The sequence below is a fragment of the Epinephelus lanceolatus genome, chromosome 5 (assembly GCF_041903045.1).
Source record: "Epinephelus lanceolatus isolate andai-2023 chromosome 5, ASM4190304v1, whole genome shotgun sequence".
Lineage (NCBI taxonomy): Eukaryota > Metazoa > Chordata > Actinopteri > Perciformes > Serranidae > Epinephelus > Epinephelus lanceolatus.
The window spans coordinates 37,685,372-37,711,172 of NC_135738.1; the positions used below are offsets into that span (position 1 = coordinate 37,685,372).

Consider the following 25,801-nt stretch of genomic DNA (forward strand, 5'->3'; position numbering starts at 1 on the left):
GCTCTTGTCTTCTATATGTTATCTTGTGTGTGTTTTTTATTTGCAGCATTCTATACTTGGTACACATTCTCTTGCACTGTGTTCATATGGTGGGTACTGCTGATATCATGATGCTTTTGTTGTAAAAGTGTGCGTCCACCCCCTGATTCCCCCCTTGTTGACACTGTTAGCTCTATCAACACAATTTCTATTGTTAGCACTGTTGATGGGATTAGCACTGTTGATTGCTAGCCAACACTGAACAATGCAGTTTTAGTTTAATAAAGTAGTTTCAAAAGTTAAAAAATCCTTTTGCTTCTTGTGGTCTGAAGCCAAAATCACTGACCAAGCAGCAGAATTTGACAACTGCAGAACAAGAACAGGTTTGTTGTTCGAACCACTGTGTGCAACACTTGGCAAAAAAGCGACCCTTTCCAGAGCCAGTGTTTGGTTTGTCCATTCTGGGCTCCTGTAGAACAACATGGCAGTGCAACATGGCGATCTCTGTAGACAATGACCTGCTCTCTATGTATAGATATAAACAGCCCACTCAAAGGTAACGAAAATATAATTCTTGTATTATGATTATTATAATTAGTGATTGTTAGTGACAAAAGAAAATATATTTGTATATTATATTCCATTTTGGCCAACATTACCCACTAAATCCTACACACTGGACCTTTAAAGTGGGTTTTAAGACTATCTGAGGAGTGGACAGGGCTTTCTATGTGCCGGTTGTATTTTCTCCATTGAGTTGGTGACTCCAATTCGCCCACACGTTTGAGTGTGAACATGATTGTCAGTCTACATGCAGGTTTGTTAGATCTGTGGCAACCTGTTCAAGGTGTGTCCTGCCTCCAACCTGGCAAATGGAGAATGATGCTTCAGTCCCCTGTGACCATAAATGGGATATGTGACTTCCAAAACAGATGGATGGATTTATCTTAGTGTTTTGACTTTTGTGGGTTTGTCCTTAGGGGCCAGAGTTTGGGAATTGTATACATGAAATCAATGCCATGCACAGACATTTTGTGGGGCAGGTGCTCAAATGAAAAAAGGGCATCCTGTTTTTGGAATTGTGGAATTGATTTATCTTTTATTTTTTTGTCCGCTTGCAAAGCACGCCGTGCCAGGAAGTTTCCATATGTCTGCCAGCTCCAGAAGAACACTTGAGGCCAAAGTACATACAGTACATTTGTGCACAGGAATCATCAGAAGACATGTCTGCCTGAGGTATCTCAAGATCTATACTATATACACCTAGCAGTTGTTGCACTTCAACAATGACATTGCACTTTGCTCTGTTCCATGTACTTACATTTGATACTTTATAGGCTACTTATGCACTGTTTTTTTAATGTGTGTGTGTGCATGCATGAAAGAACAAATAAAATAATCAACAACCCAGTCTACCCTCCAAAATACAAGTAGGCTTCAATTACAACAATCAGGCTTCAAGTGCATTCTGTTCTCCTCTCTTCACTGTTCTCTCCACTGCTTTCCTTTGCCCTCATCTTCCCCTTTTTTTCCCCCTCCTCTTTCCTTTATAAATAGTCACATACTAGTTCTTATATGTATCTTCCAAATACACTTTAATCAAATAATCCTCGAGAACAGACGCGTGCAGGTTTAATGGTGGGTTACTGCCTAAATCAGCCTGGCTGTATTGAGATGTTTTTTTTATAGTGGATTAATTTCACAACAGTGAAAAACAATGTAGCTCAGGACAATCACTATATTTACCTGAGGGCAGGTCAGGGAGACGTGATGCTGTGTTGGACACATTCATGATTCATGATGTCAGACAGAAATGATTATAAAGGGAAAACAATGGAAGTGGAGGTTAATCCTTCACATGACACTGTTGACCAGTGGGAGGCAGCAGTAGGGGGCCTGGGTGATGACGACTCTAAAAACTGATGGGAACAGATTTCTCTGCTTGTGCTAAACGATTACTGTATTACTAGGCTGGTGTTTCACTTTAAACATTTGCATAACTGCTATTCAAGGCTTCAAGGAGGATGGACCAGATCCATGAACGACACAAGATGTTCCGGATTCCCATTCTTGGAGGGTGTCAGCTCCCCTTGGGCTATTTCCAGAGTCTGTCTTGGAGATTACACCACCATAAAACTGGTCCAGCTGGTTTGGGTAACTTGTTAGAAAAAATGGATTGATTCTATATTCTTTAGTATTTCCTGCTCCTGTGCTGTATAGTGGTGCTCCTGTGTTTTCTGCAGATGTGATGCCATATAGACTGGGCAGGGGTCCATCATGTGGGGACAGCTGGTCATACTCAGATCAGATGGGAGTTATAGGGTGAGGTGTGCCAGAGAGAAGCAGTACCGACCTCCGCCGCTAGAGGGCGGGGAAGAGCAAATGTAATAGTTTTGATTGAGGAGACGCCGAGCTAGAGCAGGGGCTGGCCTTGACGGAGGAGGGCCATCATGACAGTTTCCATAGTTTCTTTGTAGACGGATAGAGTAGAGATAGGAGAACACACGCTGCTCTGAGTCACACCAACAGACACACCGCGGACTCCTCGTGGCTGAGCCCGGCCGGCATCAGACCACACACCGGACCGACAGACAGAGGAAGAGGAGACCGGCGACACACCGAGAAAGCGGGAAGCTTTGTGTGAGGAAAACGAAAGAGGAAACTCAGTCAACGATGTCAGGGTTAAAAAAGAGAAACTCAAATTCCTCCGCAGACCGGGAGGAGGACAAGCAGGTCACAGAGAGGATGCTGTCCCCGAGCAGCGGCAGGGAGAAGGGGGACTTCAACCAGGGTGGAGCACTGAGAAGCGACCCCTACAGCCCTAACAACGCCGTCAAGGGAGAGGAGGGTGAGGACGGGGTCGTCTTGAAGAGGACCATCACCCTGATTAACGGCGTGGCTATCATCGTGGGCACCATCATAGGCTCGGGCATCTTCGTCACCCCGACCGGCGTGGTGAAGGAGGTCGGCTCGGTGGGTCTGTCCCTGGTGGTGTGGGCTGTGTGCGGGGTGTTCTCCACAGTGGGAGCCCTCTGCTACGCGGAGCTGGGGACCACCATCAGCAAGTCCGGCGGGGACTATGCCTACATCCTGGAGGTGTACGGCTCCCTGCCGGCTTTCCTCAAACTCTGGATCGAGTTGCTCATCATCAGGCCGTCCTCGCAGTACATCGTCGCCTACGTTTTCGCCACTTATCTCCTCAAGCCCCTGTTCCCCGTGTGCCCGGTGCCGGAGAACGGGGCGAAGCTCGTTGCCTGCCTCTGTATCCGTGAGTATCCGAGCCGTGCCATGCTACCGGGATGATGCAATTTTAGGTGTTGTTGTGTTGTTTGTTGTGTGCTGAGCTCAGGCACCGGTAGGAATGCAAATGAATTAAATGACACTTCCTGTGTGTCAGTGTGGGCACACACATGAAATAACACACTGACAATACTCACATACAACACTTTGAGTTTACATGAGCAGATATATGACGCTCCACGTGTGCCATTGACACACTCACACGCACACACACATACACATCCACGCGCGCAGCATCAAACAAGGTGGTGAAAAATGCCGCGTGATTACATCAGCTCGCGTGACGGTAAATGATGCTCGCGCCCACAACAAGCTAATTCTCTCATTAAGTGACTGCCATTAGGTGCAATTTATAATTTAATAAAAACTAAAATGAAAAAAATAAATAATTTACTTGTACCTTATCTCATTTGTATTTAGTGATGTGTTTTATTTTAATGCTCTTTATTTTCTCCTTTATAATAATTCATTTATTTAAAAGGGAACACCACCAAATTAAGAATTCCAGTGTGTTTTTTCCATGGCCTTGGAAATTCAGTATTTGTGAACATGAGCAACTCTCTCTCAAAGTCTCAAACTTGTAGGGTACAAAGTCTGAAACTGTTCCGTATGGGAGGCTGATTTTGAGGACCCAAAGAATGTTTGTTTTCTTTTTCTAACCAAATGAGCTTTATTCAGTTGTAATGTTCTCAGGTCTGAAACAGAAATGTACCCATATACTCAAAATATTCCCCAAGTGTTCTCATTGTCATCCAGAGCATCTTTCCCCATTCATTATCTATGGAGCAGCTCCAGACTTTGTACCTTATGACATCACAAATTTGAGGTTTAGCACTGTATTTTGTGAATTTGGGAGAGAGTTGGTCATTTTTACTAATATTTTTGGCCTGTCTTAGACCATATGAACAACATGTATTAATTTTAGAAATGGACATAGTTCCTCTTTAATTGTTACTTTCAAACAGAGAAACAAGGACATTAAGCCCAGAGGCTGTAAGTTGCTTTTGTTATGACAAACTTTCTGGATTTCTGGAAATGAACTAATAGGGAAGCCGGATAGAGGGCTACGCACAAACTGATAGAACTGGAGTTACAAGCGACAACTGTGTGTTTTGAATATGAAATGAAATGTATTAAAATCTAAAGAAAAATAATTGAAAGTGAATTTGGTGGGCCCACTTCAGCATCTGCTGGATTTAATAGGTGAGATCTTCAAATTCAACAAAGAAAACCCCATATACCATTAATTATTTTTGTTTAATTATCACTGGGAGTAGTTAGAGTCCCTATTCAACCACTGTAGGCTACTAAATTATTATACAAATATATTATAAGAAACAGAGAGAATTTATCATTAATAATGTGTTTTATGTGTAATTTAGTAACTTTCCAAAAAATGTGTGAGAATTGCTATAAATGTGATAAACAAAGAGGTCAGAGCAGAGCAGTCAATTAAACCTAAGTGCTGTGGGGCTGGGGTCAGTAAATGTTTTTTTTTTTTTAAAAAGTTAGTTCACAGTTAAGTGTTAGCTAAAAATGCTGGTAAATTTGCGTGTGTTTCAACTTGTGTTGTTTGAAGTCTTAACACGATTAACCCCGGATTATTTGCTTGCTGCTTTAACTCAGTAGCACAAGTCTCTGGTTGTACATGTTTTCTTTAACCGCCACACAAAACAAGTACCCCCCCTTTCACCTCATACGCTGCATCTCCATCTGAACACACGATTACACATACCATGGTGTACGCATGTATACTGAGTGTGTGTGAGTGCATGTGGTGCCAGCTAGTAACCCTAGTACCTAATCTTCAGATTGACTGAAGGCTAAATCCTGACTGAGACCACATGACAAAGCCGTAGACTGAGAGGCTCAGTAGTGTGTGTGTGTGTGTGTGAATGTACGCGGGCTTTTCTGTGCGTGTGCATGCCTCCGGTGTAAGCAGTGGGGTGGTCAGGGTCATTGTGGGGCTGAGAGCCAAATCTCCACACACACACACACACACACATGCACACGCACACGCATCTACAGCTCCATAGGTCCACTTTTGTGAGAGTTATTCTTCCAGTTGACCTGTTTTCTGTAGGAATTTGTGTAATTGAGATCAGAGCGTTCCTGCGTTTGCTTGCTAAGTTTGTGCATACATGTACACACATACACGCCCAAGTATAAGCCAGTTGTGTGTGTGCATGCCTGTGTGAATTTTGATGCCAGCCTCTGTGTGCATGTGTAACTAAATGTGTGTCCATCCCTCTACTGTACTCTGCCTCCCTCTGTCTTTGTCATGGTCTCTTTAACACAGAGCCTCATTGTGCTCTGTCTCGTTTTTCTGTTGTGGCCCCAACCTGATTTAGGAGCTTTGAAGGGACCTGCTGCTTTAGTTAATCACTTTTAATGGTGTTCAAGGTTAGGTTAGAGGCCGCTTCAGCAACCATATGAGTGTGTGTGTGCGCACAGGAGGGGGTGGTTACCATCACGTACAAAAAGAGGGGTATAGTGGGAAGCATTTTTTTATTCCAATTAGTCTCTTTGAATTCTTCCCCAGCTCCCAGCGGGCTTTGAGAGCTGCAAATACACACATATGCATGCACACTCGCCGACATTACCTCAAATGTGAGTCAAAAATTAAAGAAGGCGCAGGGAAACATTGTTAAAAGCTATTTTAACATCAAAACACCTGCAGAAAAGTCAGTTCCTCGTGTGCCTAATAAAATATCCTTTGATGCACAAAGAAGATGCCGTGGCGGAATTCAGTTTGTTCATTTTGAGTCAAATTGTGTTAGGGGCCTTTTCATGAGAGAAATCGACGAGCTGCCTCTTAAAGATGCCGGCACTTGCAGTCTTTCTCCCTCTTACTCTCTGTCTTTATCTCTCTTTCCGCAGTCTTGTTGACCTTTGTGAACTGCTACAGTGTGAAGGCAGCCACCAGAGTGCAGGACTTCTTTGCCGCAGCCAAGCTCCTGGCACTCGCACTCATCATCATCATCGGCTTCGTCAAGATTGGCCAAGGTACTTCGAATGACCACGTACACTTACATATGCACTAATACACACATTCACAAGTTTTCATCCACGTGTCATCAACGTCTTTATTAGCCCCTTTCCCTCACCACAAGTAACCTATAAGCAACCGGTAAGAAAATGAAATAATAAAATACCAAAATCATGTTGAATTTAATGTTTTGCATTGTCAGCAGATTCAGATAGTGACGCTATGAGCTTAACATGTTAACATTTAGAGATTTTTGTTGTCCAAAGTAATCATTTTAAATAAGTTGTAATTAAAAACACAACTGTGATATATATTGATGTGAAAAAATATTCCATATTGCTCAGCTCTACTGGTACAGGAAATAAATATGATTTATTCACTGTAGTGCAGTTTCATTTCTGCACTGTGAAATCTGACAAGCCTATCTTACCCTAAAAATCTAGGGCACTGATTGCCTTGAAAAAGGTTCGTAAACATAACTGTTAGTCTTAAGTTATGTTTATTATTTAAAGTCTAATGGTTATGTTTACTTCTAAAAAGGGTCAATAATGTCAGCGATTAACCGGTTAACTGTTAATCGGTTACGCATGTTGGTACATAGGTTAATTTTTCTGGCTCTTGATTTTACTGCACTGCGCACCACCGGGTCTGGTCTGGTGGGAACTAGCTAGTAGGGCTGCTCATTCGGCAATTACCACTAGTAATGCCATCCCGACCTGCCAGTGTTGCTGTGGAAACATTGTGCCCGTCTTCTGGGCTCCCCCAAGGTTGCCCCGGTGAGTAAACAGCTCAATGTTGAGCTGCAAACCCGCTTTAGCATTGTTAACTATGTTATCACTGTTAGCTCTGTTACCACTGTTAGCAGAGACAGCATGGCTGGTGGTGCTAACATAGTGATCAAAGCTAAAGGGGTTTTGCAGCTCAAAATGAAGCTGCTTACTCACCAGGATGGTCTGGGGAGATACTGGAGGGCAGCCAACATGTTTCTGCAGTGAGTACCAGTGGTAATCATTAAATGAGTGGGGCTGCTAACTAGCTCCCACCTGATGCAGTGCAGAGTGGCTAAGGCTAGCTAACAAGTGGAGACCGGAAGCTGGGCAGTGGACACTATGTTTCCGCATGTTAACACACTTAGCTGAATGTCTGTTAGCAAAGCCAACGAAAAAATCCATCCTAAATAAAATTTCTTCCCTTTAGTGCAGTTTGATTTTTGTACTGGCAACATTATTCATCATTCACTTAACAGAATTTTATCATAAAACCAATGAACCAAGTCTCATATCAAAGTACACACCTTTGGGGCTTAACTCCTCTTTGTGAATGGTTTGATGTTTGTTGACACAGAAACCATTATTAAAATGACAGTTGGCTTTAAATACACACAGCACACACTCAGCAGACTTAGAAATTCATGCCCAGAGCATACAGCACAGTCAGTGCCACGTGACTTGAAACAGGAAGTTATTAATTTGACTTGTAGTTGTATTTTTTGTATAAAGCCTTCCTGCTGTGTGTGCCAGTCACCGTCATGCTCTGATGGGAAATCCTTCACTGAAATTATTTACTGACAGGCATCAATTTCTCACTGGCAGAATACATTACATCTGATGAACTTTTTGGTTTGCATGTGTTTCTGTGAAGCTAATTTATCCATGACAACAATCATCTCATATGCACAACACAATTTCTCTAAATTCAAAATGGACAATAACAGTTTTTCAAATTTCCCTTAGCTTTAAATAAGGAGATTTAGTGTAATCCAGGAGGCTATGATAGCATTTTCTCCTCTATATAAACCCCAGTCAACTCACATTTATGTTGCACTGCTTCTGACATTATATCTGATCAAACTCTGGCAGTGTAATCCCATTCTGCCCGGAGTTAATCCCAACCAAGCCTATTGTCTTTGTTCGATTCGAGTAGTGGATCTGTGGAAATAGCTGGTGTTGAGCTTCCTGAAGTTGGGCCGAACCCTTGTAAAGGCCATGGGATGTTGTGAAGCGTAGCCAAAGACGGGAGGACAGCACAGAGACCAAACAAAGGCCCTTGAGCAGAACACAGCTCCATTCATTGGAAACCTACTAATTAGCTGCAAGACGTCTGAGTCATGCAAACACTTGAACAGTCTATTTGATTGAGCCATTCACTGTAAGTCATCAGACCAATAAAGGCTTTTAAGAAGATTTATTATTATGACTAATACAGACAGGAAGTGAGCTCAGGGAATCAAACTCTGCCCTCTAGAGGAAGGCAGTGTAAGTCTCAGCCAAGACTTTGGGGCTCATTTGTGTCCATGTCATTGCAACTAGACTACTATAGTTTATAGTCATCAATATGGAGGGTGGCATAGCACCTGTCCGCTTCCTTTCCCGTCACAAAAACCCCTTTGAACAGGTAACTGCAGGCCTCTATCCTCTCTGTTGCCTGTGTTTGTGTCTGCTGCCAAGCCCTGCCGCTCTCCGGCTGGCTCTCTTCCTGTCTGTGGTGAAGCTGTCGGCTGCAGTACCTCCTAATAGAAAACAGGAGGACGGGGAAACCCAATAAAAAGTGGAGTCAACAAGCATGTTTGTTGAATGTGAATGAGTCTGTGTGAGAGTCAGACCAAGTCTTGCAGATTGAATATAATCACAAAGTAAATAGACACAGATTCATAGCTGGGAGTTGATAGCAGGGTCCGCTCTGTAAGATTTATATCCGGTTTAAAAAATGTGGTTGTTTAAAGAGAGATGCCTTTGAGGACAAAAAGTGAGGAGTTTAAAGTGAAATGGAGTTCACCCAGACTGAGGGGTGATTGTGGAGAGCAGCACCAGTAACCTGTCTGCTCTCTCAGCTGAGTGTTTCCTCTGTTTGGACCTGTGACCTCTTCTCCTCTGTCCTCACACCGGACGTTAACCCCAGCCACGCCGTGAGATTCAGCTTTTGAAATCAGCAGTTTTCTTGAAAGTCTCACTTTAACTCGAACTGCAACACCAAACCTACAGTTTTAAGGTTAAAGCATCTGAAACAATCCACAAAAAAATTTAAAGAAACCAAAAAGTATTGAAGTGGTAAATGCAATTTTGATTTTTCATTATTGTGCCCATTTCTGGTTTCTGAACTTTAATTAACTGCTGCATGCTCATTCAGATGTAGGTCAACTGTAGGTATTCTGCCATTTACTTCCTGGTAGCATGAAAGATGACAATGTCTTGCCTTACTGAAACCTGCTGACATTTTGTTTAAATACATGACTGTAAAAACCCAAACACCAACATCCTGTAACTGGTGGCAACAGTGGCTGCTGTTGCATTACCTCATGTTGCCTTTTGCCAAGAGCCGAAAAATGTAAACCTGAAGACCGACAGGACAGATTCAAGATGCTAGTTAGCCAGTTAGCCCATTACCAACACAACCCCATGTTGAAAGAGCAAATGATATTTACTGTGTGCTAGCAAACAACAACACAAACAAACAACACGTTACAAATGTGATGGCATCTCTTTATGTTACATTTATTTAGCTGATGCTTTTATGTGAAACAACTTATAATAAATCTAATAATATAATAAAATGTGTGTGTGTGTGTATATATATATATATATATATATATATATATATATATATATATATATATATATATATACATATTTATTTATTTATTTTTACAGCTGAAAGACGAAAGATTTGAATGACAGATTCTTGATTAAAGGTCGAATCAAAGTTCAGTTTTTCATCACACAAACGCAAAGTGGGTTGTTTGTTTGGAGGTCAAAGTTCACAGGTCATCAGCTGACTGGTGGGCAAACAGGACCGCAACACTGACTGGAATTGTTCAGAAGTGGCTCAGCAAGCGATGGAGTTGAGGGTGGAGGTTAGGAGGGAGGTTAGAGAGAGGGAAGGTGGGAGTAGAAGAGGTGGAAGAGGCATGTGGTTTCTGGAAGCTGGTTGCTCACTGGCAGAGATCAGTAGCAGACGGCCCAGGGACCACAGATAATATCATACCTGAGACAACATGTGTATATATATAGCGAGAGAGAGCTTTGTCCACTCAACTAAACAATATAATAAAAGATTTCTGTAAAATTGAAAGTGTGGCGACATTACAGATGATGTCTTTTTTTAAAGAGCTGTTCATTTGGAGTTGGGTAAGCTTTATAAAAATGTTTCTCCTCCAGTACTGAGCTCACACTAGCAGACAGATGAAGAGGCAGGGAATTTTAGATGAACAGAGTGGCCTATTAAAGCCAGTGGGTGGTCTGAGGGGTGTGGTGACATAATGATAGTGAACCAGCTCTAAGTAGTCACACATTTTGTAGGTTAGCTGTGTAAAGAGCCGTTGGTGAGCTGGACTCTGCATGTTGACTTTTTAAATTCAATATGCTAACAATAAACAGTTTTGAAAGCAGAAAAAAAGTAAAATTTGTTATTTAACATGTTTAAATGTACCTCCCTAATGTCAGAGGCCTTGACACGCCATTGGAGTGGACTGGTGGAGTTTAGTTAAACAAAACAATTTGATTGAGCACTAAAATAAGAATTAGTGTTGATTTGTTTCTTTTTTTTAAATATTTCATTTTATTTATTTTCTGGTCAACGTCAGGCCAATGTACACCATATCAGTGACTGCAGAAATCATCTTATGATCTTTTGTAGCTCTGTTTTAGGCAGGTTTATCAGTTCGAAAACTTAGGTCCTGATCTTTGGCTACTTTCACAATAGAGGACATGGACTTTGGTGATAACTTGTGGATGTTCGTTAAATTGACTCCTAATTTTTTCGAAACAGATGCATGAAATTGGCACCACTGTCTGTCCCAAAACTCTACAGGGGTCACAAATGTTACGCCACAGCGTCCTGTATGTCTAAAACCCAAAGTTACTGATCATTTACCCAAGATGACCTGACTATTATTTTTTTTTTAAATTTTAAATTCTGTTTTCCCTCAATTCCCGTGGTTTAAGTTTGAGCCCATCTGGACTAAATAACAAGCCTGGCCTCTAACTGATCCTCCTCCAGCGCTCCCCTCAGTTGCAGCAGGAACTGTACGTGCCGTTCATTCTTTGAGTCTTCGTAATCCACATAAACTGAGTGTAAACCCTGCCTGTCTAATATCTGTTTATGTGTAGCTGGAGCGTGGAGAGTAATTCTACTCATTTGTAACTCTAGTTGTTTACTGTGCCATTTCAAAAGTGAGTTTTTCTAACATATTTATTCCTAAATCTTTAACATCGGTCTTTTTCATCATAGTGCCTGTAATAACTGTTTGACTGGGGTAATGAGATTATCGAGATTACATCAAAGACTCGCAAAGACTGTGTGGTTGTGTTTACACCAACACACTCACCTGACTCGGCGTCTTCACTGCAGCTCTCTTTGGCTGCTGTTCAGCACGTGGAGTGGAGTAAGTTGATTTGTTGGTCTGTTTTAGAGTGTTGATTTATTGTTTAACCAGATATCTGATTTAGAAAAAAACAACAGAGACGCAAGAGAGAAAGATATAGCACAAGATCTTTATAAGTCACTTAATTTCTGAAATAAATGAATAATTTGAAGAGGTCTATTCCAGACCAGAAAAGATGAGGAATTTAAACAATAGTTTACATGACAAAAACAATTCAGTATAAACAATTTTAACAATTTATTTTGCTTATTTTTTAATTTATATGGTGATTTTCACTCAGTCTAATTGAAAGTGGATTGTTTAAGTTTTTAACAAAACATCAAGAAGTTAATTATTTTCCCTGCACAGAGGCAGTCTGATTAAGTTATGGACATTAAAGGGTAACTTTGGTATTTCTCATCTTGGACCCTATTTCCCCGTGTTTTTGTGTTTAAGTGTCTAGTGGGAACAACACTTTTTGAAGTTGGTCCAGTATTGAGCAAGAATGCAGGAGCCAGCAGCCACAAAACAGGCTGCAATATAACCACTTGGGGCATTTGTGCACCATCCATTTATGTGCGTTTTTGCCACTGAGAGGCTCAGATTATTATTCTGTCTGTCTTGCAACACTATGGAAAAGATCACTACAGAAAAAGACCTTTTTGTTCAACTTGACACAGCCTACTTCATTTAAATAGATTAATTTTACCATCATATTTTCACATCTAACTGGGTATGGGTGAATTAACGGTTTATTTCAGCCAAAGTAGAGCTGGTGATTGTTGGAACAGTGGAGACATGAGACACATTTAGGTAAATTTTATTTTGTTTTGGTGCCATTTTTGGTTAAACTAAGAGGATCTTACTCTTACTCGGTGTACAGTTGCCCTTTAATGTTATATTGTAGTCTGTTTCTTTTGCCGCTGCTGGCTGCAGCCCAGTCACTTGGACACAAAAACATGGAAAAATAGAGTCCATGTTGAAAATTACTGAAGTTACCCTTTAATAACAAATTGACTACAAGTGTCTTTGGGGGAATTCTTTGTTTGAGCTGTGTACATTCGAGCATGTGAGTGTAACCACTCATTTTGCATGATCATATAGACATACAGTACAGTAGCTTCTGTCTATTTGCGATGGTGATGTGAGCTTGTTCTGACACCATACACACTCTGCTTATGCTGATCCATATTAAACTATTGCGTGCGTGTGTGTGTGTGTGTGTGTGTGTGTGTGTGTGTGTGTGTGTGTGTGTTCATGGAGCTGTGCAGCTCATAAGGTCAGAGTCTGCTGCTGTCTCCGATTAGACAACAGTGTAATCTGATTAGCTCCAGTAAACCCCTGCTTTCTCAATCTGACACCTGCCCACACTGTTTGGAAGTGAAACACTCACAGAGACTGATCTCTTGTTGACCAGCCTCGTGAACTTACCTCTCATTTCTTCTTTGTCGCAGTTCATCAGTGATGCAGGAATTTGATTCTTCATCTATCTGACACGAACATTTTTTATTTAATTAAACACACAGTTACTGTACACGCACAGACTAATATTTTGTTTCGCACTGCTAATTCACACACCAGCGCAGCTCTCCTGGAGGTGTTTATGAATGAGAGGTGTGTGTTTGTGCAGTGGGAGGGTTCCAAAGGAGACGTCTTAGCAAATAGTCTTTTTTTTTTTTCCTGAAGCGGGGAACGCTCAGTTTTAAGAGTAGGACTAATCCATGTAATGCCTTGGTCTTTACCCGATCCATGGGCTCTTTAAACTGAACGTAAACTCAGTCACTGCTGAGTATGAACCCAAAGAACCCTAGATTTACTGTTAGGCTGAGCTCAATCCACATAAAGGGAGTTCTCTTGTCTCAGTCCATCATGCCCACACATCTTTGGCACAGGAGGAGCAGTAATTTGTAGTTGTAGCCCCTCCTCTCTCATTTTTACAGCAAGTACACATTTGGGGCAACAAGTAATCCTTTAAACTATTTTGTTAGCTCAATACATCCAATTACTGTCTGCAACCCCTTCCAAATGACTCAACCTTTCTTATACTTAAAACTCTACATGTGATTTTTGTTTAGGTTCTTTTGTCACCACATTTCGTTGATAGCATTTCACATGCTCAACATGTCTATTGCTTTAAACATAAGAGCTCATTAAGAGAATTTAGGTTTTCAGAGAAAGTTTAAAGGTTCATCGTGCAGAATTTAGAGGCATATATTTGCAGAAATGGTATATGATATTCATAATTATGTTTTCATTAGTTGTTTTGATTACCTTAGAATGAGCCATTTATATCTACATATGCAGCGGGTCCTCTTTCACAGCAGCTGCCATGTTGTTTCTACAGTAGCCTAGAATGGACAAACCAAACCCTGGTCGTGTTAGCTGCTGTAGTTTTTAAGTTTTAGTCGCTAGATGCCACTAAATTCTACACACTAGACCTTTAAAAGAATACTTCAGACATAGTGGGAATTTGGCTTGTTTGTGTCCTTCAGAGAGTAAGATGAGAAGATCGAAACCATTCTCATATCTGTGCGATAAGTATTAAGCGAGTGCCACATGCTAACTAGCGTAGCTTAGTATAAAGACTGGACACAAGGGGAAATGGCTAGCCCGGTTCACTGAGTGGTTCAAAAATACACCAACCAGAACCTCCAAAGCCGACAAATTAACGGAATGTATCTTGTCTGTTTAATCTGTGCACAAACACAAATGTCATAATGTCAGGCTGTGGTTTTAGAGGGAGTTACTGGGTGGAGGGATAAAACTGTTGTTTGTCAAAACATTGTTACAGCAGCTAAAACCACAAATAATTTTCAGTCACTAATCAAAAGTCATTGTGCTTTTAAGTGTTAATTGACTCTATTAAGTCTTTCTAGTCCCTATTTTTAAATTAGGCCTAATGACTGGAACTCAGGTTGTCTTTCATTCACTCTTTGTTGATGTGCACCTTTTGGGTCTGTGTGTGTGTTTTGCATGGTGCATGCATATTTCATTCTGTGTGTGTGTGTGTGTGTGTGTGTGTGTGTGTCTCACTTTCACTGCCTGGCACTGGTATCATGTGACTGACTGATCGCAGCTCAGAGTGTTTCCTGACCAGTGTGTTGGAAAGTGAGTAACAGAAGAACGAGTAAAGCTGTAAATTGCAGTGCAAGAGTCAAGTAAAGACACAAAGAGGACTGAAGGAGGACATGTTTGTGTTTATCCACCACCAATCATTTCCTGATAGAGTCCTCATCTCAAGGCTGGGCAGAACAGGGTTGAATAAAGATGAATAAGAGCATGAGTCAGGGATGATTCAGACTTTACCACCGTAAGAAGCTGTAAAGGTTAGGAGCCAATTAGGCGTTTCATTGAGCTCAAGCCTCACAGATGTGAGGTGAGCTGCAGGTTTGGAGGCAGGCGGTCCTGACCAGTGGTTGTGTGTATTTGTGTGTAAAGAAATGAAGCCATGGCCTGAGGTGTGTGATGGTTGCGTGAGATTTTAGTTATAGATAAACCTGCAGTGAGGGAAGTAACTTTGATATTTGATACATTTGTGTTGACACAGGAACTAAATGATGGATTGGTTTGTCCTTGCTTCTGTGGAATAGATGATTCAAATGGCTGTTCTGTGAGATATCTCCTCTTCCTTCCAGACATGTTAAACCTGCTGTTACAATACTTCAAGGAATTAGTCATCCTTTACAGGTGCATGGCTGTGCGCCAAATACTTGTCATCTCTACTTATCTCAATCTGCTCATCTTTATAAAGGTTTTTTTAAACTTATTTTAAGAATCATACAGAATTTTACGCCTCCGCGCCGGTGGTTGAAGTAGAATTGAAACAGTAAATCAGTCAGAAAATTATTCTGCTATTTGCTAATTAATTGTCCAAGTATTTCTTTAATAGCAAAAATGCCAAATATTCATTGGCTACACCTTCTCAGTTGCTTTTCTTTGATTCAGGACTCCAAGAATCCTTCAAAAGTCTTGAAAGGCATTTAATTCATTAATCTAATAATATGGCCTTATATAGTGTTAAATGTCTTCAGTCTTCCAAGAGGCTTAAACTGCTCAGACATGAAAAGTAGGATTTTATCAGTCTTTTTACCTCCGCCAAGGAGGTTATGTTTTCGCAGGCGTTGGTCTGTTTGTCTGTTTGTTTGTCTGCAAAATAACTCAAAAAGTTCTGAACGGATTTTGATGAAATTTTCAGTAAAGGTTGATAATGGGACAATTGGTTGATCGGTTGAAGCGAAGTGGATAAAATAATAAAATGGCGGGAAATCCGAGCTGCTTGGCGGAGGTCTGCGCTCTCCGAGTGCTTTTCTAGTTTGTTCCTCACATTGCATTGTGAAATACCCAAATAATTGGTAACACCTTTTTTTAAATTTTATTTTATTTTTTTTTTAAATAATTTACAGAATATCTCTCAATTTAATGCCACACAGATCAGAATAGTGAAATCAACAACACTCATTTTATTTGCAGCTGGGATGCTCAAAGCAGAGCATCCTCTGTCTGCTAGCTAGCTGTCACTATACCCTAGACAACAAGTGCAAATTAAATAAAAATCTGCCATTGACAAAGACTTTGCGGCATGGCTGAAACCTGTACAAGGCAATGCATATGGTGTATTTTATATAGAAAGTTTTTCAAAAACTCAGCACAGTGGGAATCAAAGCAGTAGAATCCCACATGCAGAGTGAGAAACACAAAATCGCCCAGTAAACAGTTCCTGTAGAGGGGTGTAACACGTTTGTCGAAATGCACTCTCGGAACCCATCGGCTATCGATTGTGTGTTTTAGATTAGCTGAAATGACCGGCCCATGGAAGATAAGGTCTTGGATATCTGCTGGCTACACCAAAATATTGGTCTTTGCCCCAGGAGGCTTATTGTTGTCGGCAGATTGACTTGCACCAATCTAGCCTTTGAAGAATCTTTTTTTACACTGAGGAAGAATCCATCCATCATCTATTTTCTGTAACTTCTTATCCTGTTAAGGTTTCGGGGGACTGGAGCCAATCATAGCTTACATTAGGCAAGAGGTGGCCTTGCCTGATTATCACGGGGCTGAGATATAAAGACAAACAACCTGCATGCCTTTGGACTGTGGGTGGAAGCCGGAGAACCCAGAGAAAACATATGCTTACACAGGGAGAACATGAAAACTCCACACAGAAGGCCCCAAACCTGAGATGGAACCTGGAGCCTACTTACTACGAGGCAACAGTTATGTACCATCATGCCACCCATTGAGGAAGAATCCACAATTCAATTACTTCAACCCACAGAAACTCTTTGGTGCTTTTATGAAGTTGAAACAACCATAAGGAACCTCAGTTGTAGACATGTGCTTAGAAATGTTACAGGCCAGGCCCCCAGGGACCCCCAGCACAGCTCCCCTGTCAGGCTGGTATGTGGAGCAGCAGCACTGACCAGGTGTGGCAACAGAATCTTAGGATGCTGTGATCACACATCGGCCTGTTTGTTGGGAGCACAGTTAGTCACACGGACAGCACAGTAGTCACGCCTTTCCCACGCTACACGGTGGCTTAAGGCTAACCCTCCCAGTACCAACACTACCCCAGGCTGTTGGTTTAGCAACCGTCGCTGTGTCTGAGAATGTGTGTGTGTGTTGTTGGGTGCTGCTCCGTCAGGAATGTGGCGCAGATCTCCTCAAACCAGCAGCAACCTGGAGGTCAGAGAAGAGCGGCTGTGACCAAAATATCAGAAATTAGCTGATAAACTGAAGTGAAATACTCTCCCATCTCTCAACTGCTGTTGCTCTGCCCTTGAGCAAGGCAATAAAACTTCCCTCTCTTCCTGTGGTCCTTTCTGTTTGTCTGTTGTGTGATCCTTCCGTGCCTCAGGTCGATCCACGGAGCGGCGCCACAGTCTGGGTCACTTATTGACTGTCTCAGCCTGTCTTAACTCCATTACATCCTGCAGTCCTTCACTGATCCAAATACCGAGACAGATTTAAGCCGAATGTTTTCCCCCCTCTAAAGGCTTTTTCGGTGCGTGTTAGTGTGTGTGTTGGGGAACCACAGATCATTGTTTCATTTATTCTTCCACATTTGGGGTTCTCCACACTGGAGGGTAAACTTCCCTGCAGAGAAATATTGCAGACAGATGGATTTTTTTTGTCTTAACCAATTTTTTCTCCCTGTTCTTCTCCAGGTGAAACAGATTCTCTTCTTCCAGAATATTCCTTCCAGGGGTCCAAATATGAGTTTGGCAGCATCGGCCTGGCGCTGTACAGCGGCCTGTTTGCTTACGGTGGCTGGTGAGTAACTGTTGACCAACCTGCGTGATCAGGTTGCAAGTCACCGTGCTGCCTGTTCGTTTTCCAGTTTCCAATATAGGATCATAAAATGATCGTCCTGCTGAGTTGGGGACCCCTCATGGTGGAAGGATGGAAATGAATATGTGTAACCATGATTCATTACTTCGGACTTCAACATTCTGTTAATCAATAATATAATGTTATCATCAAGATAAGTGTGATCAATTAAGTCGTTTCTTTCTATTGTCTGTCTTTACACTGTAAAAAAAAAACCCAAAATGTCTTTCTTTGTCTAAATAAAGTAGATCATTTTGGTGTTAACCCTAACCCCAAAAAGCTCCTGCGTTTTGAATGCAATTTGGGAAAACTCAACGTATCACTCATTCTTTTCCACTTACAGATTACTACAGAACAGTTTTACTTGTACAGCTTGCATTATAGCTGTTACGCTGCTATGCACTATGTCTCTGATTGTTGTTTCCTCTGCTCACAGGAACTACTTGAATTTTGTCACTGAGGAGATGATCGAGCCTTACAAGTGAGTATTAACAAGTTGAATTGTATTTTTTATGATAAAGTATGGACTTGTTTGCTGAAGAGTGATTCAGAGCCTGTATTTGTGACTAAGAATGTTTGTGTCCTCCTCAGAAACCTTCCCCGTGCCATCATCATCTCTCTGCCCATAGTGACAGCAGTGTACGTTCTCACCAACCTGGCGTACTTCACCACCCTCTCCCCTGAGCAGATGCTCAACTCCGAGGCTGTGGCTGTGGTGAGTGCACACACTTTCTCTCTACTACTGTTGCTTTCTTTTTATTAAGGCTGCCAAATACAGTCAATACATTTTTACTATCTATATAGTTACCTAAGTCAGTGTTTCTCAAGTGGTGGTACCCCTAGGGGTAATTTGGAGTACTGTAGGGGGTACTTGAGATTAAAATATCAGTCATGCATTATTATTGAAATTATTACACTATAATAAGTTTGATAAAGCGCATTTTTTATTTAGTGTTTCTTTTTTCAATGTCATCGTTAACTGCTGTAAACTGTCAACTACTGCAGCAAATGCAATCATGTTCATGTTTGTCAGTTTTGATATTATTACAAAATACCATCAGTATCAAGAAGAATATGTTTTAATGGGATTTACCTTATTTTATTGTTCCTTTTTATATGGGCTCTTTCTTCTACAAAAATGCTCTGCATTGGTCATGAGGTACTTGGCTGAAATAATATTTAAAAGGGGGTACGTTACTAAACAAAGTTTTAGAAACAGTGACCTCACTCATAGCTCTTTGGTTTCCCTCTGGATATACAGTAGTACGAGCAACTTTATGCCACCGACAAATATTAAGGTGTCTTCACAGTATTGCCCTATTGTCCAAAACACGGGAAGCTTTCATAGCTTATTACGCCATTCACTTCTATTGAACCCTCCTCTGTCCGAGTATAAAGTTTTTCACAGAAGAGCAATATTTTGCCGACAGTTATTAAACAGGGGTAAATGGTACAAATACATCTTTTAAACTGTGTGAACCTATTGTTGATGAATGTTGCTGTGCCGTGTCGTGGTGTGATTGGAGTTGGACTTGCTACTAGACTTATTATGACATATACTCTTTGCGTGTGTGTGTTCGACAGGATTTTGGTAACTACCACCTGGGTCCGATGGCATGGATCATCCCTGTGTTTGTAGGTCTGTCCTGCTTTGGATCTGTCAACGGCTCTCTGTTCACATCATCTAGGTAAGACACACCAAATGAAAATCCATTTAAGTACATGTAGACCATCAAACTGGGTTTGGGGAAACAGCGAGAGCTCAAAAACACCCGCATAAACCGTAAACTGTAGAAAATGATAGATGTAACCACTGTGACGTCACCCATTAGTTTGTGGACTCCTATTTTGAAGCCTCAAGTTTGGCATTTTGGCTGTTGCCATCTGGGATTTTTGGAGCCAGAAGTGACCATATTTGGACAAAAGGGTGAAGGCAACCCAAAATGTGGGTGAAGTCAACCCTAATACTAGTTGCTAGCTTATTTAGCACAGTGGACTTAGAGCTATTTTTGAATGTGATAATGCAAATGCTAATTTTTGCTAGTCTTTCAGCCCTGGAGGTTGCGTCTTAGCATGAACACATAGAATCACATCATGGCAACAAAATGCATTGTTTGGAATCATGTATATTTACATACTATGTATCCATGTCTTTCCTTTCCTCTCAGGCTATTCTTCGTGGGTGCCAGGGAGGGTCACCTGCCCAACCTGCTGTCAATGATCCACCCCACCCTGCTGACTCCGCTGCCCTCACTTATATTCACTGTATGTGCTCTTAGTTTCTAATTTACAGTCCACTAATGCACATTATCTTACACTATGTACCCTTGGGTCTTTACAACAGAAGGGTACCACTGCACTGATTTTTAGTAGTAATGGAGTATTAGGAAAAAGCTGCTGTGAGATATGTGTAGATATGAAGCAACAACAACAGCATAATTTTACTAGAAACATATAACTGTTTTGCTGCTGTCTCTCACACATGGCACACCTAATTACTTCTCTCCCATTCTCTCCAGTGCTTGATGACGCTGCTCTACGCCTTTTCCAACGACATCTTCTCCGTCATAAACTTCTTCAGCTTCTTCAACTGGCTCTGCATTGCCATGGCAATTGTTGGGATGATGTGGCTCCGTTATAAGAAGCCAGAGTTGGAGCGACCAATCAAGGTTAGCCAAACTTCATGCAAGAACATAACAAAAGAAAACAGGTCAGGTTCATGGATTTTTTCCTGATTTGTCTGATGACGTTCATAGAGGGACATGAACGGATGGTTGGAGACGAATGGACACGAAAGTTTCACTAGGTCTTTGTCACCATTGACTCCCGCTCGAGTTAGCTTTGGCAGCGCAAAATGTTTCTTCTTTGTCTCATGCGACCAACAAAGATCCATTCAGCAGAGCTCAGATGAATAGAGACTGATTGCAGATTAAAGGACAGAAGAGAAGCTGGATGCTTGTCAGCTGTTGAGGCCTGCTGGGTAGTAGTGTGTGTGTGTCTGTGTGTCTGTGTGCGCGAGAGGAAGTGCAGTGCACTATGCCTCCTGACTGGACCAGTTGCTGTAGGACTCTCTAAAACACAGAACACCATTGTGCCTTGTTGCACTTGGTTTGAATGTGAGTGTGTGAGCTTTCACGTGTGATGCTCTGTGTGTATATATGTGTGTTTGTGTGTGTGTGTCCCTTATTAGAGCCTGATGGCTGCCCTGGCTCTACTCATCTGCCCGCTGGCATGATGTTGTGTGTTGGTTAGAGGTGGAGTCTGTGAGTGCAGTGAAGTGAAAGAGGCAGATAGATCTATTGGCCCAGCATTATGTGTGTGTGTGTGTGTGTTTGTGTGTGTGTGTGTGACTGAGTGGTGGGACAGTGGTGGCACTGTCTCACTGCTGACCTCTATCTCTCTCTTTCACTCTCCCACTCTATTTCTTTCTCCTTTCTTTGTCTGTCACATTCCTGCTGTTCAACAGATCTGGAGCCGAGCCGCCGGAGAATCGCATAATTAGTTTGACTCATTCATCTGTTTGGTTAAGACACTGTTCATCAGTAACCTTTTAGATTCATGACACCTTCAGTTCAGTCTACATGCATAGATGTATATAGTCACCTGAACACACCACTCATTAGTGATTGTTGGGGGCCTTAATCTGCTGCTATAAGAGCCTGAATGGAGCCTGGCTGCAGCCTCCATTCAGCTTCAGAGCATTAGTGAGGTCCATCACTGATGTTGGGCGATAAGGCCTGGCTCACAGTCGGAAGTTCAACTTCATCCAAAATGATGCATTGAATGGAGTTAAAATCAAGTTCTTTCACACCTGACTCAGAAAAGCATTTCTTTATGGATCTGGCTTTGTGCACAGGTGCCACAGGAAATGGCCTTTCCCAAACACAAAGTTGGAAGCACACTTTTGTCTAAGATACAATTGTATTCTGTAGCATTAGGGTTTACTCCCATGGAGCTATGGGGTTCAGTCCAAACTATAAAAAATAGCCCCAGAAACATGCAGACAGACACAGTGCTGTAATCATTATTATAATAGAAATGGATCAAGTCTGTACAATGTGAAGGGGTCGCTCTTAGTGACAAACCTGCAAGTAATAATCACTAGCTCTGCAGTTCCCCCTCGAAGTTTTAGCAACTTTCAGCTCATTGTTTTGGTTTCCTGCCTCCCACTCAACCATTATCCTTCACTTTCATTGTGTAATTTTTGTCTCTCTGTACACGACCTGCCAAGCCCCAAAATGCAGGCAGAGAAAGTTGGTGACTAGCTGGTAAACACAGTGGAACATGTAGCTGTGAAAGCGCCAGGTATTTTTCTGGCAGTTGGAGGAGACAAAAACGGAGCAAAAAGGAGACTTAATATTGGACTTAGATTCAGCGGTGGCCAGAAACACAACCCCAAATGAATGTGAATGTTGCTCCTTGCTTCTGGGTGGCATCACCTCAGTACTGGTGATATCTCATTGCAGTGTGCTGAGCAAAGATAAACTAGTGTCAAGGGAGAACATGATAGGACACTATGAGGACCCGTTTCAGCAATGAGACAGATTTGTTTAAAACAAAATGTATAATAGATATATTTAATACAGAGCTCCAAGGATCAAATAATCCCTTTAATGGCACTGTAGCTGTTAAAGGAATAGTTTGACATTTTGGGAAACCCTCTTATTAACCCACTTTCTTGGCAAGCGTTAGATGAAAAGATTGATACCAGAGCCTAGATCCAGCACCAACAGCTGGTTAGCCTAGAAACGGGGAAATAGACAGTCTGGATCTGTGCAGGTGACAAAGTTCACCTACTGACTAAAACTCACTGATTTTCTCATATCTTGTTTAATTAATCTTAAACATGTTTGATTTAACGTGAGGTTCTGTGCCACAAAGTTACTGCACCTGGCCTAAAATCCTGTCTTCTAATTTAACTCTCGGCAAAGAGGTGATTAATGAAAATATCGAACTGTTCCTTTAAAGGGATAGCGTTGATTTTTTTTTTTTTTTTTCAGTTGTATGAAGCACTTTTCCATGGTCAGTGCATTACCTACGGTAGATGTCAGTCGGCAAGGCCCCAGTTTGGAGAAGCAGCAGGAGCACAGCCACTAAAGAAGATCCAAATTATCCCTTTAAGACAGGGGAGCTTTGGAACTTCTCGCTTTGACTGATGAGTTTGAATTCTTTGGAGTTTCTGTCAAAAATGCCCTCATCTTTTCCCTGCAGGTGAATATTCTGCTGCCAATAAGTTTCGTGCTCGCCTGCCTCTTCCTCATCATCGTCTCCTTCTGGAAGACTCCAAAGGAGTGTGCGATTGGCTTTGGCATCATTGCTACTGGAGTTCCCGTTTACTTAATTGGTGTGTGGTGGAAGAGCAAACCAAAGTGGATGGTGAATGGAATCTGTGAGTACAACACCTGCATCTTTGCATGTTTCTGGAACTGTTCCTTCACTCGACATTGTGGGTAATCACCTCGGGTGTGTGTGTTTTTCAGTTTCGACCACAGCCTTCTGTCAGAAGGTGATGGAAGTGGTGCCTCAAGCAACCTAAAAGGCTTCGCTCTTTACTACTGCCAGCTGCCAATCCAGGTTGCACCAACAGTGATCTCTGGGCTCTGACATGTTGACCTCTGTTGACCCCTCTCATCCCAATCTCTCTCTCTCATACTACACACACTCACATACACACACTCACATACACACACACACCCTGTCTGCAGGGTGCTGATAAGGACCTGATGAAGACAGAAACATGCAGGCGTCTGAAGCTACTGTGTCTTAGCAGTCCTCAACTTTTTTTTTTTTTTGCTGATATTTTTGGGTTATTTTTATTTGAATATCTTTTGTAGGCTGTTATGCATTGTTTTTCTATGATGCATTTCAATGAATTGTTTTTACTTTTGTTTTGTGAATAAGTTCATGTAAAATATCATCCTTCATGAAAAACCTGTTGTATTTTGCAAACTGTGCCTTATGTGGCAAATGAAGGTGTAACTGTCAGTTGTTGAGCGGGAGTTGTTGGTGGTGTCTGAGGCTGCTGTCGGCCTTGGCATTGACCTACAAACAGCTGCAAACAGAGCTCTCTCCTTTCTAAAACCTTTGTAACAAGGACCTTTCTTAAAATCCTGAAAAAATACGCTTTTAATCTCCTGGAACCAACTTTTGCTGCTAAGTCGGAGTTGGGTTTGTCACTATTTGTCAGATATTCATTAACCTTTGCATTGGAAACCTTTGGTCCTGCAGTCATTACAGTTCTCTAGCACTTTCAGTGTTGTCTGTTGTTGCTCATTGGTCGACGGCATGGCATATCAGTCACTGTAATGCCCGTAACCCCCAAGTGTTGAGTTGTATTCCTGTTTTCTGCTGTTTTTGTGACCCAGTGTGGTTTTAAAGTCGTCTATGCTGCTGTACGAAGCGAGTGAAGTTGATTGAAGATCTTGGTGTGTTTTTAATTTTCTCATTTTTACAGTAATAAGACTCATTTTCTGTGGCTGAATCCCTCAGAGGAAGAAGGAAGACTTATAGGAATTTAAAATTTCTGCTCACTCATGTTTTTGTTCAAAGCCCTCTTGCATTACATATTTATGTCTAAAGCGTTACAGACCGGCCATGGTGAGAAACCTGAGCATACTGTGTGCAGTCTACTGATGTCACTTCACAAGATTTCTGGGTATTGGAGTTGCTTTGCTCTTTAAATCATCACGTGGTCAGATGGAGAGAGGTGCATACACCAGTATGAGAGATTATATTATGACTAGCATTGAAGAGTGGGTCCAGATTCAAAGTGTGTGGTATTGTCCTGCTGTTGGTTATTTTTCAGGTCAGCGATCTCATTTTCACATAGGGGATCAATATCTCAGTGTACTGAGCCCAGCTCGTAGAGCATCAGGTTAGAGCAGAGTGACAGAAAGAAACTTGATGCTCTTTTTAGTTTTGTTGATATCTGGTGTGTGTGTGTGCGTGTGTGTGTGGGTGCGTGTGTGCGTGTGTGGATTTCTACATTGCGGACAGAGTCAGTTTTTTTCTGTGTTCTTCTTGGACTGGTGACAGGCACTGCTGACATCTTCATTTTAACAATCCACACTTAGATCTTCTGTTACGTTCAGGGTGGGGGGTTGAAGTACAGAAGAAGTACATTTTCAGATCACAATATCAACTGTTAGTTTTTACTTTTCATCTTGTTTTGTTTGTACTTACTTTACAGCAACAGTTACAAGAAAAGTTGTATTAACGTCAGTCCTCCTCCTGGCAACGGACCAAAAGTACACATTACCGCAGCTATGTCGCCATAGAGACAGCGCAGGTGGATGCAGCGAGGGGTTAATGTGTATGTTTTAGAGGTAGAACCTTTCTAACACTCCAGCCATCGCACAAAGCAGATGGGGAAACTAACCTGAATAGGACTGTAGAAAGTTTATTTATTTATTTTTAGGAAACTTGTTTATTGTTATTAGTCCCTCTAATTTGTTTACAGGGCATTTTGTGGAAAGTGCTTTACAAATAAATCTTAAGTTTTTTTTCCACTTTTGTGTTCTGTTGTGTTTGGTTTGGTCATTTGTTCTCCTTAATTTTTTTAAATTTTTATTTTATTATTTCAAATGTGATTTAGAGGCAACTAAAATCACTGCAAAATTAGTGAAAAAAAAGACAGCCAACCCACTATGTGGTGATGGTTTTGAATTTGGTGTTTATTTTAATTAAAGCAGCTCTTATTGATATTTGAATATAAACAATAAATGGAATGAGTCTAAGTAATGTGAATGATGTCACTTGTGACAAACCCACAGAAAATTAGCAACCCAGCTCTTCAGTTCTTAACTCTTCACAGCGTTAGCATTTTTTTTAGCTCATTGTTTTGGTTT

At 41.5% G+C, this 25,801-nt stretch overlaps 1 protein-coding gene across 1 annotated transcript; it reads left to right on the plus strand.

Annotated features, from left to right (window-relative positions):
- Positions 1-1,611: 1,611 nt before the first annotated feature.
- slc7a5 (solute carrier family 7 member 5) lies at positions 1,612-25,462 on the plus strand. The gene is made up of 10 exons (XM_033635389.2): positions 1,612-3,247; positions 6,160-6,285; positions 17,792-17,897; positions 18,391-18,435; positions 18,546-18,669; positions 19,539-19,642; positions 20,123-20,219; positions 20,474-20,623; positions 23,166-23,343; positions 23,435-25,462. Exons 1-10 carry the CDS (start codon positions 2,653-2,655, stop codon positions 23,488-23,490), a joined length of 1,581 nt encoding a protein of 526 aa, XP_033491280.1. The 5' UTR covers positions 1,612-2,652; the 3' UTR covers positions 23,491-25,462.
- The last annotated feature ends 339 nt before the right edge of the window (positions 25,463-25,801 follow it).